Here is a 17,841-nt window from a genome sequence, read left to right as displayed (position 1 = left end):
GGTCACTTATCTATTCTTCTCCCTCAGTTATTCTGCTGTTGATTCCTTCTAGTGTAGTTTTCATTTCAGTTATTGTATTGTTCATCTCTGTTTGTTTTTTCTTTAATTCTTCTAGGTCTTTGTTAAACACTTCTTGCATCCTCTCAATCTTTGCCTCCATTCTTTTTCAGAGGACCTGGATCATCATCACCATCATTATTCTGAATTCTTTTTCTGGAAGGTTTCCTATCTCCACTTCATTTAGTTCTTTTTCTGGGGTTTTATCTTGTTCCTTCATCTGGTACATAGCCCTCTGCCTTTTCATCTTGTCTATCTTTCTGTGAATGTGGTTTTTGTTCCACAGGCTGCAGGATTGTAGTTCTTGCTTCTGCTGTCTGCCCTCTGGTGGATCTTGGCTGTCTTCTAAAGTCTCCTTCTTCCTTAACACTGCATGTTCTACGCTTACTTACTTCAACTATGTGACTAACTTCACACCTCCTTTACTCTAATTAAGAGTGGGTATACAAACTGTGGTTACCAAGTTGGTTCCTCTTCTCCATTAATCTAACTAAAAGTACAAATAATATATATGTGTTTACTGAGCCTGTGGTTTTGAGTTTGATTTCTGCTGAAGGTATGCTGCTTGAGTATGGCTGAATTTCAGCCAACAGAAATAGGTATCTTTCCTTATAATTATACCTGGGGAGAAAATATCTATGCTTGGGACACAGATAATGTGCTTCAGAATAAAGTGCCTTTTGGAAGAAGGTTTAAACAGTGTAACATGGGCGATCTGCCCAGAGAGCACTGTAAGTCATTTGGAAGCACTTTTGACAGTAAAATGAAGCATAGTGTTATTGCAGGTTAAGTTTACTTCTGTCACCAGCAGCTTCACTCTGCTTCTGTGTAAAAGGTGTTTTCTTTCCAAGCTTGTACACTGACTGGATGAACAAGGAGGGTTACTCTTCAGGTTCTGGTCTTGGATTCCACTTGCTCTTCACCTCAGCTTTTCTAGGTCAGGGATTTATGGAAAGCATTGACAACAGTAGTTCGTCACTTTAGTTGTCTGCTCTTCCCATGCCTGCATGTTTGCACTTGCTTTGCCACCTTGCACCTCAGTCCTTGCGCTTTGTAGTGTTAGACGCCCGAGATTCTATCATGTACCTCTCAGGATACAGAGTTGATATGCAATGGAGATCAGGTCTATGTGCTTTGAGTACTATTTTCCTGTTAGGGCCAATCTTAAGGGAGTTATATTCCAGAGGGCTGGGGCATGTAGAAATCAATGAGAAAATGGCATCTGAAGTAACTGACAAGCTTATAATATATCCAAGTAGCAGAGATTATATTGGCAGCAAGGCTGATTTCCATCTTCCCTTTTGCCTCTGCTGGGGCTCCTGCGGTTGATAAAGTGAGGTAAGATTACCTTAAATGGTTGATCACGTAACTCCTTAGGTCCCCTGCCTTTGCTGGGGTCCTTTATAACTAAGATGACCATATATCCTGGTTTACTTGGGACCATCCCAACATCCTAGTACAATTATTAGTGCTCCTTTCATTCTTGAGAAGGTCCTAGTTCGGATTATAAGTCACATGGCCACCTGCTCATGATTGTCCGAGTTGTCTGGCACTCAGGTAGAACCAAAGCCCTAGTCTCTTAACTCCTCCCATTCACTGTTGAATGCCTCTGCTGGAAAAGCTTCCAAGCCCCCATTCTCCCCACGTCAGGTCTTTCAACTGCCACTTTTAAGGTACTAAATTGAATCTGAGAGGCAGAGTGGTTGGTTAGTCATTTGTCTCCTCCTTGTCCTCTTATTAGAAAGAAAAACAAACAAAAAGGCTAAAACCATTTAGAAAATGCTGGATCCAGAGGCTAGTAAGTTACACTTTCCTTTCTATATACTTCTTATAGTTCTTGTTCTACTGTTGACTTGCTGTACATTCTTTTCTCTTTCTTTTTTTCTTTTTAAGTCTTCCTGTGGGTTGATGTTTTTGCAGAGTTGATTTTGAGGAAAGATGTTTTGACGAATGATTCTCCACTGAGTTGGAGTTTTTTTCCTATGGTGTTTTTAACCCAAAGTGATATAATACTAAAACCATGCTAAAGGCTTAGTTTTGTGGAGTATCTATCTAGCACCATATACATTTGGAATAAAAGTTGACCCCCTCAAGTGTATAGGTTGGCCCGGCAAAGAGTTTTCAGGGATTGTAGTTTTTCAGATATGTGGGCAGTTGGCTGTAGAATATCTTTGGTGTTGTGTAATGTCATCATTAAAGAAGTTTAAGAGATCTGGCCTAGAGTCCTGATTTCACCCTTCTGTGATCTTAGGCTGCTGATGTTCTCCCTCTGTGGAATCATACAGTTTTATTGCTGGAAAGGACTAATGATCATCTAATTGAAGCCTTTAATTTTACATATAAGGGCATAAAGGAGCAAAGAGGTCAAGTGATTAGCCCAGTAGCTCACAACTAGTAAGTGGTACAAGCAAGATTAAAATCTGGGTCTTCTGACCTGGTCCCTCAGTGCGGAAAATTATGAGGTTCTGCATTTATAAAGGACTTACTCAAGTAAGTGGCTTACTTCACCAGCACATTCTGTCTGCAGTTTTATTGTCTCTGAACATGGTTGTTTTGATTAAGTTGGTAGTGCCTCATTATTTTGCAGATGAGTAGTAGAGATTTTCCAGGGTTGAGGCAGACTGTCACTGTGGCTGACTCTCCAGTTTTAGTTCTTAGCCTGCCTATACTTCCTTACTTTAAAAGGTTTTCCAAGAACATTACTCAGAAGAAGGAATTTTTGCAAATCCAGATACCCGTCAGAATCTTATTACACAACTTTCCTCATTCTGAATTTCCATTCAAGTCTTGTATCTAAATTCCGGTTGTATCTTTCATGTTACTCCTTAAAGCCAAGTGACTAATTGGAGTCTCTGAGGATTTGTTTCTTTCTTTTAAGTGTCTTAACCATGTTTGATGGCCTAGTACAGATATCTTATCGCTTGCTGCCATAGGTGGCTGAAGCATGTTTTGCCTTAGACATACTGGCAAGAAACAACTGAAATTGGCATGTTTGGCAACCAGGTTCAAGCAGCCCTTGATTTTAGTCTCAGAGTTGACCTCTCTGTTTATACCTACTCTTGGGTGGATATTGTGTACCTTCCTGGAAGGACTAAGCATTGGTGCCTGCTTTGGTTCAATTTTTAGAAATCGCCCAAGAAGAGAAAAGAAAGCTTTATTATGTTGTTACTGTTGCTTATGCAAGGAATTTTGCAGAAGTTATGCAGGCAATCTTCTTATTTAAAAAAAGAAAAACTTAAAAATCAGAAACTTCTCAGATTGAATGAAGAGCATCTGTGCTTTAATGAGGAGAGTGTATTGTGGAGGTTAGTTCTGTAGGGCAGAAGAAGTGAGACTGGACATGAAGACAGTCTGTGGTCTGGGAGTACCTCAAAATAAATGCATCATCCACTATCATAACTTCCCTGTAAATCCTTACTGTTGTTGAGGATCTGTTTTTAGCCCTAGCTCTATTTGAGGATCTTTTTGTTCTTTGATATTTTACGAATTCCATACTTTACTGTTGAGAATTTCCTGTTGAATCATACAAGTTATCAGAATATGGCACTTATGAGACAGACTTCCCACTTAATTCTTAAGTTTTTAAAATGTCATGTATTAATTATGGGAAATTTGGAAAATACATATTTAAAGAAAGAAGTATCCCACCTACATAGGATGACCATTTTAGACACCTGGGACATATTTTGTTTAGACTTTTTTGTATTTAAATGTACATATTTTAAAAATAAAATTGGAATTAGGCCATCTCTGCTGTTTTATCTTTTTTTCTTAGTATTGACATTTTTTTTCATGTGTCATTGAGTATTTTCAAAAGCAGAGTCTCTCAACCTCAACACTATTGATGTTTTGTGCCGAATGGTTCTTTGTTATAGGCGGCTGTCCTGGGCATTGTAGGACATTTTGCAGCATCCCTGGCCTAAGACTATATGTGTATACCAGTGGCAGCTCCCCAGTTGTGACAACCAAAAATGTCTCCAGGTATTGCTGAATACTCCGTGGCGGGGGCAATATCACCTGGTTGAGAACCACAATTCTAAAGCAAAAATTTTCAAACTCTTTGGCTTCAGTGAAAAAGACAAATAACATTTTAGTGTTACTGTGAAAGTAGTTTTGACTTAGCAGGCTTCCTGGGGTTTGTGGAGCATACTTCAAGAACTGTTCTAATGTATGATATATTATGGCAGCACTGTATCCTGTCAAGGGCCTACATCAGGATTTAACCAGTTCCCTCTCATTCTATTTATTTTTTGCTTTTCTCACAATTCTTATAACTAAACCTTTGCAAAAACTTTTTTTTTTCCTGAGAATAAAATCTTAGAAATGGGATTCTGGATCAAAGTTTTTTTATAATTTATAAAATACATTTGATATATATTTGTCCTCTGAGATGGTTGAATTAATTTATTTATAGTTGTACCACTGTATTATTAGACTGCATCATGGCTATTGTTGGGCATCATTTAATCTTTGCTATTCAGTCAATATGTGAAGATGGTATTAAAATTTTTTATTACTGAAGTTCTCATATAACTGGACTTGATTATTAGTGAGGCTGAATATTTTTGTCTTAAGTTTTGGCCATTTTGTAGTCTTCCTTTAGGCTGATTACAGTGTAACTGATAAGATTGCAGCTTTCTTTGTTAAAATGGTCACATTCTCCTAATGCCTTTAGAGATTAATCCCTAGTTACTCTGTTTGTGTTTGAGTGTGTGTCAAATCACAGCCGCAGGTTTAGAGTCCCCCTCTTAAGGAGATAGGTAGTAGAGGTGCCTGGTAAACTATTCTCTAAATTTCAGAAGTTTGAGCCCCACCCTTTTGACTTTTGTCACATTTAAGGGGTATCATCTGTGCTATTTAACATTTTTTTCTAAATTGACTCCTTAAAACAATATTTGAAAGGAAACTTTATATTATTATAATGTCTATGAAATCATGGGTTTAATGGTCTAGGTTTCTTTTTCCTAATACACATTAAAATACATAATTGTTAAAATCATTTCTCTACTTTCTGAAATCATCCAGTGGCCTCTGCTTACTACACTTTAGGAAGAACAGGTGCTTTGGAATCAGACATCTTGGATTTGAATCTCACTTTGCCTCTAACTGATGGTGTGCTCTTGGATAGGCGAGTTTACCTCTTTGTGCCTTAGTTTCTTCATTGGCAGAAAGGGGATGTTGGAGAAGATGATCTGTTAGGTGTCTTCCAACTCTACTCTGTGATTCTGATGTGTATTCCTTTCTCTATTTCTGCTCAGGAATTTGAGACATTGTCTAGGGGTTGGTGTGCTGGCTTAGGATTTAAAAACCCTAGTTCTGTTAAACCCCACTGCTACTAATCATTTAATTTTAGAGAAACTATTTTATTTCCTAGGGTTCTAGCTGTCTCTTTAGGGTGTTGCTGCTACTTTAATTTCTGCTTCTCATTTAATGTCAGGTGATTCAAGCAAGGAGTCAAGGCTTCCATCATCGAGGCACACCAGTGCCTCACCCTTCACATCCTTAAAATGGGGATAATGTTTCTGCCTTACTTGCCTAATTGGACATGTGGAAAAATGAAATAATAGGTAGATGAGTAGAATCAGTTTTTAGGAAAAAGGTACTAGGTAAGAGCAGCTTATTAGCAGAAATATCACTCCTGTGGCTACTTCTGTAGTGAAGAGCAAACTTGTGTGATACCACCTCTCCTTATCTCTCCATACCTGCCTGCACTTGCCATTTGATTTTTTTTTTTTTTATTTCCTGATTTAGGAAGTACCATTGGACCCCAGTTTTGTGACCTTGGGCAAATCACCCCATTTTAACTTATGCATGGGCTAATTGCAGCCTGCACTGAGGCCTGCATTCAGCCTGCAAAAATCAGGTTGCTATCTTCTCTTTAAAAATTGGAAGATCTGGCTGACTTAAGCCTGCACTCTGCTGTGGCAGTAACTGGCTGGAGCTGAGTAGTGGCTTTCCTTTAAAAAGGGTTGTGTAACCTCTAGTCTGCTATTTAATCTGGCAGGTTTCACTCATTTGCTTTGCTACCTGGCCCCTGTTGTACTTGAGAGGCTGGATTGTATTGTGGTAAGGAGCATTGTCTCTAGAGACAGATTACCTGGATTCAGATCTCAACTTCCATTCTTGGTAGCTGTGCACCTTCAGGTTATTTAGTTTTTCTGTAGTTTCATCTGTATAATAAGGATAACACTATCTGCTTCATAGGGCTGTTAAGAGGATTTGAAGAGCCACTACATGTAAAACCCTTAGGATAGTCCCTGACCCAGAGTAAATTTAGCTGATGTTAGCTATTGTTGGAGTTCAAATAGCATAATAATTAGCTAACATTTATCTAGCTTGTATTGTGTATCAGGCAGTGGGCCAAGCCCTTCACACAGATCTATCATTGATCCTAACATAACACTATAGAATAGAGAGTTATTTTTTCAGTTTTGCAGATGAGAGGGTACAATTTAGAGTGGTTAAGTAACCTGTCTAAAGGTACATGGCTAGTAAGTGGGTAGCAACACTGACAGTTGAACCTATTTTTTTTTAATTAATTTATTTTAAATTAATTTTTATTGGAGTATACTTGCTTTACAATGTTGTGTTAGTTTCTACTGTAGAGCAAAGCTAAGCCTGTGGTTTTGAATGCTATGCTGTGCTGCCTCACACTACATCCATCTCTAAAGTAGGTTTAATTGCAGAATTGGCGTGCTTGGGTAAACGGAGATTAGTGCTCTTAATGTTTTTGTAAGTGATTTGAGGAGAGAATGCATATAAATAGCCCCAATTTATATATGACATTAGTTCCTTCAAGTAGTGGAATGCCAAACCAATGGAAATAAACTGCAGGCAACTCTTTGGGTGGAATGAGTGAGCAGAAGAGTGGTAACTGAATTTCAGGGTAGGTAAGTATAAAACAATACATAAAGAAAAATAACAGACTGTTTGTAGAATGATGTGCTCCAAGATATTCAGTAAGAGAATCATTTTAGTCTATTATTTGAAGGTAGAAATGGCCAACAAATATTTCATACCCATTAGGATAGCTATTATCAAAAAACCAAAAAATCAAAAGCAGAAAATAACAAGTGTTGATGAGACGTGGAAAATTGGAACCCTGTGCATTGCTGGTGGGAATGTAAAACGATACAGCTGCTGTGGAAAACAGTATGGCAGTTCCTCAGAAAATTAAACATAGAATGTTACCATATGATCCAGGAATTTCATTTTTGGGTGTATACCCAAAAGAATTGAAAGCAGGAACTTGAACAGGTATCTGTACAGCCATGTTCATAATAGCATTACTCACAATTGCCAAAAAAGTGGGAGCAATCTAAATGTCTGTCAACAGATTAATTGATAAAATGTGGAATATACATCCAAAAGAATATTATTCAGCCTTAAAAAAGGAATGAAATTCGGGACTTCCCTGGTGGTCCAGTGCTTAAGAATCTGCCTTCCAATGCAGGGGACGTGGGTTTGATCCCTGGTCAAGGAACTAAGATCCCACATGTTGCGGGGCAGCTAAGCAGCGCGCTCTAGAGCCCACACGCCACAACTAGAGAGAAGCCCATGCACCACAACAAAGATCCCGCATGCTGCAACTAAGACCCTATGCAGCCAAACAAATTAATTTTTTTTTTTAAATCCAGTCTTTTTTTTCAAAAAAGGAATGAAATTCTGGTACATGCAGCAACATGGATAGACCTTGAAGACATTATGCTAAATGAAATAAGCTAGTCATAAAAGAACAAATATTGTATGAGTCCATTCATATGAGGTACCTAGAGTCTCAGTCAAATTTATAGAGACAGAAATGGTGTCTGTAGAGGTTGAATGGTGGTTGCCAGGGGAGGGGGGAGGCAGGAATGAACAGCTGATATTTAATGGATATGGAATTTCAGTTTGGGAAGATGAAAAGTTCTGGATGGATGGTGCTTTTCTTCCCTGCGTAAAGCTGTGAAACATCCTCACTTGGAATTGTAAGTAGTGTTCTGGCCTCTTGCACTTTGGTAGAAAGGATACACCTTGGTTTTAGGCTCCAGGCCTAGCTTCTTAGATTGTTAGCAAGTCATTTTGTCTCTCTGATCCTCATCTGGAAAAAGGGTTATATAATCCTTATCTCGCAAGTGAAGATATATGTGAATAAACTTTTATACAAAAGTTAATTATTTTCAACTTTGGGGAAATAACAAAACAGACTTATTTCTCATACACTGATGTAGCTGGGCTGTATGGCACATAGGCTGCACCTCTATATCTCCATTCTTCTTCTTAGAGCTCAGGGAGAGGTATGGTTGTCACAAAAAGAGGTTTGGCTCTGCAGAGTGGCGATTACACACATGGAGAAGAAGGAATAAATAGGCTGAGAAGAAAGCCAGGCTGCTTGATTTCCTTTAAATCTTTGTAGGTTAAAAAAATAAACAAAACTGCAGCAGTATAAAAGGGCATTAAGTAAAATTCCTATCCCCAAGAGTAACTTCTGTTAACCATTTTACATTTGCCCTTCCATGTACAAATTTGTGTATTCTTTTGTTTTATTAAAATACATCATGCTGTTCATACTCTAATGCCACCTAAAACAAGAGTTTGGAAGATTGGGACAAATTCATGGAGGATACTTAAGAGAAACTAGGATGTTTTAAGGAGTGTATATACCTAATAAATGACACACTGGGCTAATAAGTGCTTTTATATTTATTATCTCACCCAAACACATAACAACCCTGGGAGATAGTTGGCATTTTCTTCATTTTACAGTCATAAAATTGAAGCTAGAGTAGTAGAATAACTCACCTAGGACACATGGGTGGTGAAACCAGGATTTGAATCCAGACACTTTTATTCAAAAGCTTGCACTTCCTGTACCACCTTTGCTGCCTACAAAGATGGAACCCTAAACCCTGAATCTAATCCCACTGTGTCATTTTTTAAAAGAAAATGTTTTGAATAGTTAACACAGTCACTAACACTGCATCATAGTGATTATGCCATATCAGAAGAGACAGAGCTGCCTCATGCTTTTTTTTTTTGCCTGCATAATACATAGTATATATATGAACAGTAAACTTTTTGCATTTTTAAAATTGTAGTACAATATACATAATACAAAATTTACCATTTTATTTTATTTTTTATTTTTTGGCCCTGCCACACAGCTTGTGTGATCTCAGTTCCCCGACCAGGGATTGAACCCAGGCCACCTCAGTGATAGCCCTGAATCCTCACCACTAGGACACCACGGAACTCCTTTTTTTTAATTTACCGTTTTAACCATGGCTCACGGGCCCAGCCACTCCACGGCATGTGGGATCTTCCCGGACCGGGGTGCGAACCCGTGTCCCCCACATCAGCAGGCGGACCCCCAACCACTGCGCCACCAGGGAAGCCCTTTAAGTTTTTTTTTTTTCTTTTTTTTTCATTTTAACCATTTTTAAGTGTACTGTTTAGTAGCATTAAGTACATTGACATTGTTGTACAACCATCACCACCATCCATCTCCAGAACTTTTTCATTTTGCAGAACAGAAACTCTGTACCCATTAAACAACAGCTCCCCATTGTTCCTCCCCCAGCCCCTGGCCCCCACCATTTCTACTTTATGTCTCTATGATTTGACTACTCTAGGTGCTTCATATAAGTGGAATCATACAGTTTTTGTCCTTTTGTGTTTGGCTGTTTTCACTGAACACTATTTGATGAGACTTAGTTTGCTGGACATGTAAATGTCTTTTGCTCTACAAACAATGTTGTGCTGCAGGAGCGTTTGATCCCGACTTTCAGAGTGCTCTCTCAGATCTGTCCTGTGCTTGGCTGACTTTGAGGAAACCCAAAGCAAATTCTTTCCTTCTGTGCCTCAGCTTTTCTGGACTTTTCTTATTTTAAGAAGAATGTTAAATAATTTCTTCTGTTAACAGCACGGTGTGAGAGCTTGCAGACTTTCTGCTTATAGCTCACAAGCCACTGGAAAAGAGTAATATTTAAATATAAAGTCTTTCTGTAACTACAGAGCTGCTGCCACAATGTGATTATAGTACATTTTAGGATGAATTGGTGAGTTTGATACAGAATTAAATCAACCCAAGATGACCAGCATAAGTAGCTGTATTCTCTTGGGATTCTCAACTGGGTTGAAGCTAAGCAGTGGTTTGTGAGGAAACCAGGCTTAGAAGGCCTGGCCTCTCCTTGTCCCTTGCCTGGCACTGACACTAAGCAGAAAGGTCTTGCCTTCCTAAGAGGTCCTGGTGCTCCCCCTGAAGTGTCTGAGAGGCCAACCCCACAAGCACCCAACCGCTGCCAGACTCACGGAGCTGGCTTAAAGGATCATACTCTTCACTTGGACTGTTTGCAGGTCAGACAGTCTCTCTCTGTGGGACTCTACAATACATCTTTGGTTTTTTGAACTGACCAGGTGACTCACAGAGACAGAACTGTAGAGCTTTTTTCATGTTCTAAACTGATTTATCCTTGCTTCACCAGCCCTCCTTTGCTTTGTGGGGTCAGAGTTTTGGGCACAGCTGTTCTGCTCTCTCTACTGGCTTAAAAGCAGCCCAGCAATTTCAGATTATGCCTCAGTTTGCACCGTTGGTGTTTTTTGCCAACACGTGGTTGAAAAGTGTCATCTTTACACAGGGCTCTTAATACCTTGCCTAAGGAAATGGGGGTGGGAGGGGCATGTGCACCTTCCATCTTCTGACACTGACCTTGAGGGCAAAGCAGAGGAAGCAGGCCCTGCCATAGCGATAATTTCTGCCTCAGTGATTCCAATCTTCTGTGGACTTGGGCTGTCATCATCATTTTAGGTACTAAGGACAAATCATTTTATTTTATTTTTAATTAATTAATTATTCATTTATTTAATTTTTGGCTGCATTGGGTCTTCGCTGCTGCACACGGGTTTTCTCTAGCTGCTGAGAGCAGGGGCTACTCTTTGTTGTGGTGCGCAGGCTTCTCATTTTGGTGGCTTCTCTTGTTGTGGAGCACGGGCTCTAGGTGCACGGGCTTCAGTAGTTGTGGCACACAGGCCTCAGTAGTTGTGGCTCGCGGGCTCTAAAGCACAGGCTCAGTAGTTGTGGCGCACGGGCTTAGTTTCTCTGCAGCATGTGGGATCTTCCCGGACCAGGGCTCGAACCTGTGTCCCCTGCATTAGCAGGCAGATTCTTAACCACTGCGCCACCAGGGAAGCCCCAGGACACATCATTTTAAATGATCTCAAGGCACTCTACAAATAACCATTCTTTTAAAATCAGAAAGAATTTATTTGGCAAAATTAAATCTAGAATGAGCATTAAAGATAATGCTGTCTGGATGATAGGGGAAGATCCTTTGGCTGAGAATGGTTATGACTTTGAGTGCATAGGTATAGATATTCTGTTTTCTTTTTTATTGAATTTTTTTTTTTTTTTTTTTTTTTTAAGCTGCTGCAGTTCAAGAGAGGTTGTACTGCCTGCATAGGTCTTAATGAACAAACACAGAGGTGCCCTCAGTTATATTTCTTTGCTATGGGTATCCCAGCACATCCTGGAGAGTCTTATTTTCTTTTTCTATCATGAACATTAAAAAAATATATATTTATTTATTTTATGGAAATGTGCAAGCATATACAAAAATGTAGTGTACCCATCTACAACAATTATCAACATTTCATTAATCACCTATCCCCCTACTTTTTATTTTCTGGAATATTTTAAAGGAAATTACAGATTTTTGCCATTTCACCCACTTCAGAATGCACCCCTAACTGATAAGAACTTTTTTCTTTTTTAACATGACCACAGTACTGTTACTATATCTCATAGATGTAACAATGTCATGAAATATTTAAACATAAAGAAGAGAAGTATCAATCAGATTTGACAAAGTGTTGACAGTTTGTTAAATTTTCTTCCAATCTATTGTTTTTTTTTAAAGGAAATAAAACTTTACAGGTACATTTGAAGTCCCCTTTTGTTATTTGTGTGTTCATAAATAATATGGTATTGTTTTGCATATTTAAAACTATATACTTGATGTTTTCCTTTACATATCCTTCTGAAACTTGTTTTTATTACTTAATACTAGGTTTTCAAGATGTATTCATTTCAGTACACGTATCTGTAGCTCATTTTAAATGCTGTATAGTGTTCCATTGTGCTTAGACTTCATTCATGTTTGTATTCCATTTGGTTTTATCAGTTTATATATTGATGGATATTTATGTTATCTACCTTTTTTTTTGCTATTATGAACAGTGAGGCAGTGAACATTCTTTTGTACATTTCTTTGTGCCATTTTATAAGAAGGTATCTAAATTATAATTTAATTTCCCTGATTACTACAGAGGTTGAGATCCTCTATAATCTCAACCGGCCATTTGGTTTTCCTCTTCTGTGAGTTGTCATATTTGCCTCTTTTCCTAGTTGTTTTCAAAGTTGATTTGTAGGAATTCTTTGTGTGTTCTTTATAATAAGCCATTATCGGTTTTGTGCATTGCTAGAATCTTTATAATTTCAGGAAAGCCTTTCCTGGTCCCTGTCCCTGCTCCTTCCGTTTACTCCACTTAAGTTGGTTTCTGTTTTTATTCCTGTGGTCCTTTGTTTTATTCTTACCTACTCATTTTTGAGTTGTGCTACCAAGTCAGAGAATCCTTTCAGTTGTCCATCAGCTGAATTTGCTTTGTCAGTTACGGTTTATTTTTCATTCTATAAGGCAAGCAACCCAGAGTAGTGGTTAAGAGAGTGGGGAGTCTTAACTGCTTGCTTTTGAATCTTGGCTCAACCACTTTACTTACTGTTGTGACCTTGGCAGATTACTTAACTCTCTTGTACTTGGCTTTATAATCTATAAAACCCATGCGAGTAGAGCTGTTATGATCCCAGTTTTGTATTTGATGAAACTCAGACTCAGGGAGATTAGATTAGAAACATGAGTAAGTTGAAGAAACATGTGGGCCTCTTTATCTTTTAATTTTTCACTTTTGATAGAGACGTGGGCACAGAGAAATATTTCTCTAAATATAAGATATAAAGTAACAAAAACAGTGCCAAGTCCCTGACCTGTGGCCTCAAGTGTTGGGGAAAAACAGTAAGAGTAGAGACTGTAGAACTAAAGTGCCCATGGCCTGTCTAAATCTGTTAATAGGGAGGAAAACCCCTTTATGCCATTTTTCATGAAAATAAAACAACAAAAACCCAAAGCTTATTTTCATGACCTTAACTTATAAGAGACATAGAATTTAGAAAACCATCCCAGGCCAGAGAACTCATAGTTGAATTAAGCAGATCATAAACACAGAACATTGTGGGCCATACTTAAGGGATCATTCCCTTAAGGGTTGACAGTGAAATACTTTGGAGGAGGACACAGGACTTGATTTTGACGGACAATGGAAGGAAGAAGGATCTCAAGAAACAAAGGAACTCAAGCAATGAAGGCAACTTCTTTCTAGGGGAGGGAGAATAAGTATGATTTGGCTACTATGTTTTCTACTGATTTTTTTTTCTACTAAAAGAGGAAATACGTTTATGGCAAAATGTCAAGTAGTAAAGGAAGGTATAAATTAAAACATAAAATTTTCCAATGGTATATACCCAAAGGAACTGAAAGTAGGGACTTGAACAGATATTTGTACATCCATATGCTCTTAGCAACGTTATTCACAATAGCCAAAAGATGGAAACAACCTAAATGTCCATAGATGGATGAATGGACTAAAAAAAATAACGGTATGTGTGTAATGAAATATTACTCAGCCTTACAAAGAATGAAATTCTGATAAGTGCTACAATATGGATGAACCTTGAAGACATTATGCTAAGTGAACAAGCCAGACACAAAAGGACAAATGTATGACTTCACTTATATGGGAGTACCCAGAGTAATCAAATTCATGGAGGCAGAAAGTAGAATGGTGGTTACTGAGCACTGGGGAGAGTTATTGTTTATTGGGTACAGAGTTTCAGTTTGGGATGATGTCAAAGTTCTGGAGATGGGTAATGGTGATGGTTGTACAACACTGCAAATATACTTAATGCCACTGAATTGTATGCTTATAAATGGTTAAAATGGTGCATTTTCTGCTATTCATATTTTACCACAATGTAAAGTCTCCAAACAATTCTAGCCTAGAGGTGGTGTCCACTAAAAACTTCTTTTGTAGCCATCTAGATTTGCAAATACAAGCATAGATATGCAAGCATAAGCATATTCATTCAATGTCTACTCTTTGGGACATTCATTTAGGTGCTGGGAATTCTGCAGTGAACAAAACTGACAAGGTTCCTGCTGTATTGGAGCTTTTTAAAAATTTGTTTTACACAAATGGATGTTGGTATGCATACTGTTTTACACCTCATTTTTTCCCCTAACAAAGACCTTTGGTCATCTTTCTGAGTTAGTTCTTAGAGATCTACTGATTGAATGGTTGCGTGGTATGCCCTTGTTATGGATGTGATATAATTTGTGGCTATTATATTGAATGGAGGAGGGGAGGCAGAGGTATAGAGCTTACTATGGCTTGCTGCCCATGTTTGCTCCTGTTGTAAGTTAAATTTTTATTCGGAATATAATATAGGTTTGTTGTAAAGAGTCAAGCAGGGCTTCCCCGGTGGCGCAGTGGTTGAGAATCTGCCTGCCAATGCAGGGGACGCGGGCTTGATCCCTGGCCCGGGAAGATCCCACATGCTGTGGATCAACTAAGCTCGTGTGCCACAACTACTGAGCCTGTGCTCTAGAGCCCGTGAGCCACAACTACTGAGCCTGCGTGCCACAACTACTGAAGCCCACACGCCTAGAGCCCACGCTCCACAATGAGAGAAGCCACTGCAATGAGAAGCCCGTGCACCGCAACGAAGAGTAGCCCCCGCTTGCCGCAACTAGAGAAAGCCCGCGTGCAGCAATGAAGACCCAACACAGCCATAAATAAATTAATTAATTAATTAATTAATTAATTAAAATAAAATAAAAAAGAGTCAAGCAGTGCCAAATCTATAAAGTAAAAGTAGAAACCCTCTTAATCTGTCCTCTACCTCTCTTTTAATCCTATTCCCTGGAAGTAGTAACCACTGTTTACAGCCCATTGTTCATCCTTCCAGATGTGTATAATGCGTTTGCAAATATAAAGAATATGTAGAGCATGTATCTTCTCATTCTCCAGGAGCTGGCTCATGCAGTATAATATTGCTCATTCAACTCAGACTATTGAGAATTATGCAGAGGAAAGAGCTAGACTGAGCTTCATGAGAGCCAAGTTCTGTCTTAATCCTGCTACTGTGACAGGCAGTTCCTCCTCAGTTGTCATTTGTCTGGTGTCCCATAGTCAGTGAGATCACATCAAGGAGAGTGCTTTGGAAACTATTGTGGTATAAATACTAGCATATTTCGAGTTCTTTGATTGCAAGCAGTAGAAACCAACTCAGGTTCTGTTAGACAAAAAAAAGGTGGGGGGACATTAGTGGAAGGATTTTAGGTAGCAAATGAAGAAATATTTAAACAACTGGGTCTCTGGAAATTCAGAAATTTCTCTGTATGTGTTCAAGATGTAATTTCTGGGGAAAAGTGAGTGGCTTAGAGGCCATGTGTCTACTGATGGTTAAGGGGGTAGAGTTCTGGGTTTATGTGTCCCATCAGAATCTCACAGAGTTGGGGAGATGCAGTTTTGGAAAGTATGGGATTCAGGCTGGCAAAACCAAATGTCAGCCTTGAAATGTCAGCTCTTTTAACTCTAGATTCTTACTCACCTCTCAAGGAGGAGATGATCGCCGGGTTCTACTATGGCACATGGAACAAGCTATCCACTCCAGAGTTAAGCCCATACAGCTGAAAGGAGAGCATCATTCCAACATTTTTTGCCTGGCTTTCAACAGTGGGAACACCAAAGTATTCTCTGGAGGTGAGAAGGAGATTTCCCCTTGGGAAATTGTGGCTGGGATTTCAGATAAAGGAGTGCTAAAATTATTCCTTGATTTTCCTTCCTTTATCTCATTGAGTTGTGGAATTACTGTTTTCCCATAGCTTGTCTTCTCTGTATTACAGCAGTTTAGACACATGTATTAAACTAATGTCTGTCTGTCCTTTCTCTCCTTTGCTCTTGTTCTTTCTCTCTTTTTTGGTAGAAAACTTTTCACATTGCAGTCTGGTACACAGAAACATGTTAGAAAGAGTACTTAACCTTAGTATGTGTGGTACACTCTGATTTTTTTTTTTTTTCTATTCTATTCTGTTTTGTTTTTAAAGATTTTAAAGGTTGTGACTCAAATTGGTGTTATGACCCATGGATGGCTCCTGTTTGAAAAAATGTTGTGTTGGGATATAATTGGAATGGCTTTTGCTCAAGCCAGCCTCTTGATGATGGCATCCATCAGTCACACTCCTTTCTGACCACTACATTTCTAGCCCTGACCTCTCTTCTGCACTGCAGATTTCCCCACTGAATATCTACCTTTGTTTTCCAAAAGTAATTTAAATCCAGCAGATCTAAAACTAAGATTATTAGTCCTTCTCCCCTGCACAATATTTCCTCTTGTTTCCTGGTTTCCCTTTCTTGGTTATTATCACCATTCAACTAATTATGTAAGTTGTTAGGTTTAACTTTTAAGAAACTGCTGACATTGGAGCATTTTCAGCTTACAAAAATGACAGTTTCATATGGTTCAGTCTAATAGAAATCTCAGAGTCAGCTTCAGACCTGCCTTTCTTTCATTTTCACATCTTGTATGTCACCAACTACACTGTCAGATCTATTTTGGAAGCCTCATATCCATCCTTTAGTTTCTGCTCTCTTGCTATACCGACTGCTCTGATTCAGGTCCTCATCTTTGGCCTGGACTACTGCAGTGTCCTGCTGTGATTTCTGCTACCGGTATCTAACTCTCCTTATTCATTGCTTATACGAGTTTTCTTCAACCATGTGGACCTTTGACCCTACATGTCCATCCACAGGATAAAGCCTCAATCCAGTCTGCCTATCTGGCCTCATCTTCCTCCCCTGCATCTTGTGCTCTAATTCACTAAATCACTTGTCATCTTAAGTGCTCTGTGCCTTTTGCCCATACTGTTCCTCCATAGGCCATGATTAATTGTCCAGACCCCACCAATTCCCATAAGTCTTCCATCGGTAAGAGTTTTGAGTTACTTGAGTTTCTATTCAAGTGTCTCCTTCCCCATAAAAATATTCCCCCTTTGTGCCATGTACTTTCACCCTGCTCATAAAGGACATAATTGCTCCTTTATCTGTGTTCCCATTGTAGAGCATATCGCTACAATAAGATAACCCGTCTTGTCACTATTAGTTGTTTGTGCAGGTGGACTGTGAATTCCTCAATCTTATTCATTCCTCTCGTATCCTCAGCACCTCACTCTGTGCCTGTTACCTAAAAGGCATTAGTATGGGTTTGATTTACTTGGTATGAACCCACCATAGAGTTACAGTGAGGACTTTAAGATGACCTGGCCACATCTCTACTGCTTATGCTTTTAGCATAGAGTGGGAAATTTTTTTACTGTCTTCATTTTGGGATTTTTATTTTTTGGCTATATAAACCATTTGAAGGCAGGACTACACATATCGTGGATGCAGTGTTTTTAGATTCCTTGAGAAATGCAAGAGAAAAAAGTTGTGGATAAAATCTTTCCCATTATTTAGGATCACACTATCATTAGATTTTAATGCTATAAAAGATGATGAGGGTATGAATAGTAGCAAATGTTTGTTAGGGGCTTAGTCCTACTCCAAATGCTTTTATATTCTTGTCTTCACGATAACTCTATGAAGTAGATACAATTGTTATTCCTATTTTGCTGAGACATAGAAAAGTTACAGATA

General features: G+C 38.8%; 1 protein-coding gene across 2 annotated transcripts in view; it reads left to right on the top strand.

Moving 5' to 3' along the window:
• The window catches only part of DCAF5 (DDB1 and CUL4 associated factor 5), a 101,784-nt gene that overhangs the window by 9,535 nt on the left and 74,408 nt on the right, over positions 1-17,841 (top strand). For both annotated transcript variants that reach the window (XM_024739596.1, XM_024739597.1), the window contains exon 2: positions 15,766-15,909. In XM_024739596.1, the coding sequence (XP_024595364.1) occupies positions 15,766-15,909 (144 nt within the window). The remainder of the gene's footprint in view (positions 1-15,765; positions 15,910-17,841) is intronic.

Source organism: Neophocaena asiaeorientalis, unplaced genomic scaffold (assembly GCF_003031525.2).
Source record: "Neophocaena asiaeorientalis asiaeorientalis breed wild unplaced genomic scaffold, Neophocaena_asiaeorientalis_V1.1 scaffold348, whole genome shotgun sequence".
Lineage (NCBI taxonomy): Eukaryota > Metazoa > Chordata > Mammalia > Artiodactyla > Phocoenidae > Neophocaena > Neophocaena asiaeorientalis.
Note: the sequence above shows the minus strand (reverse complement) of the source record. Positions and strands in the feature narration are given on the sequence as shown.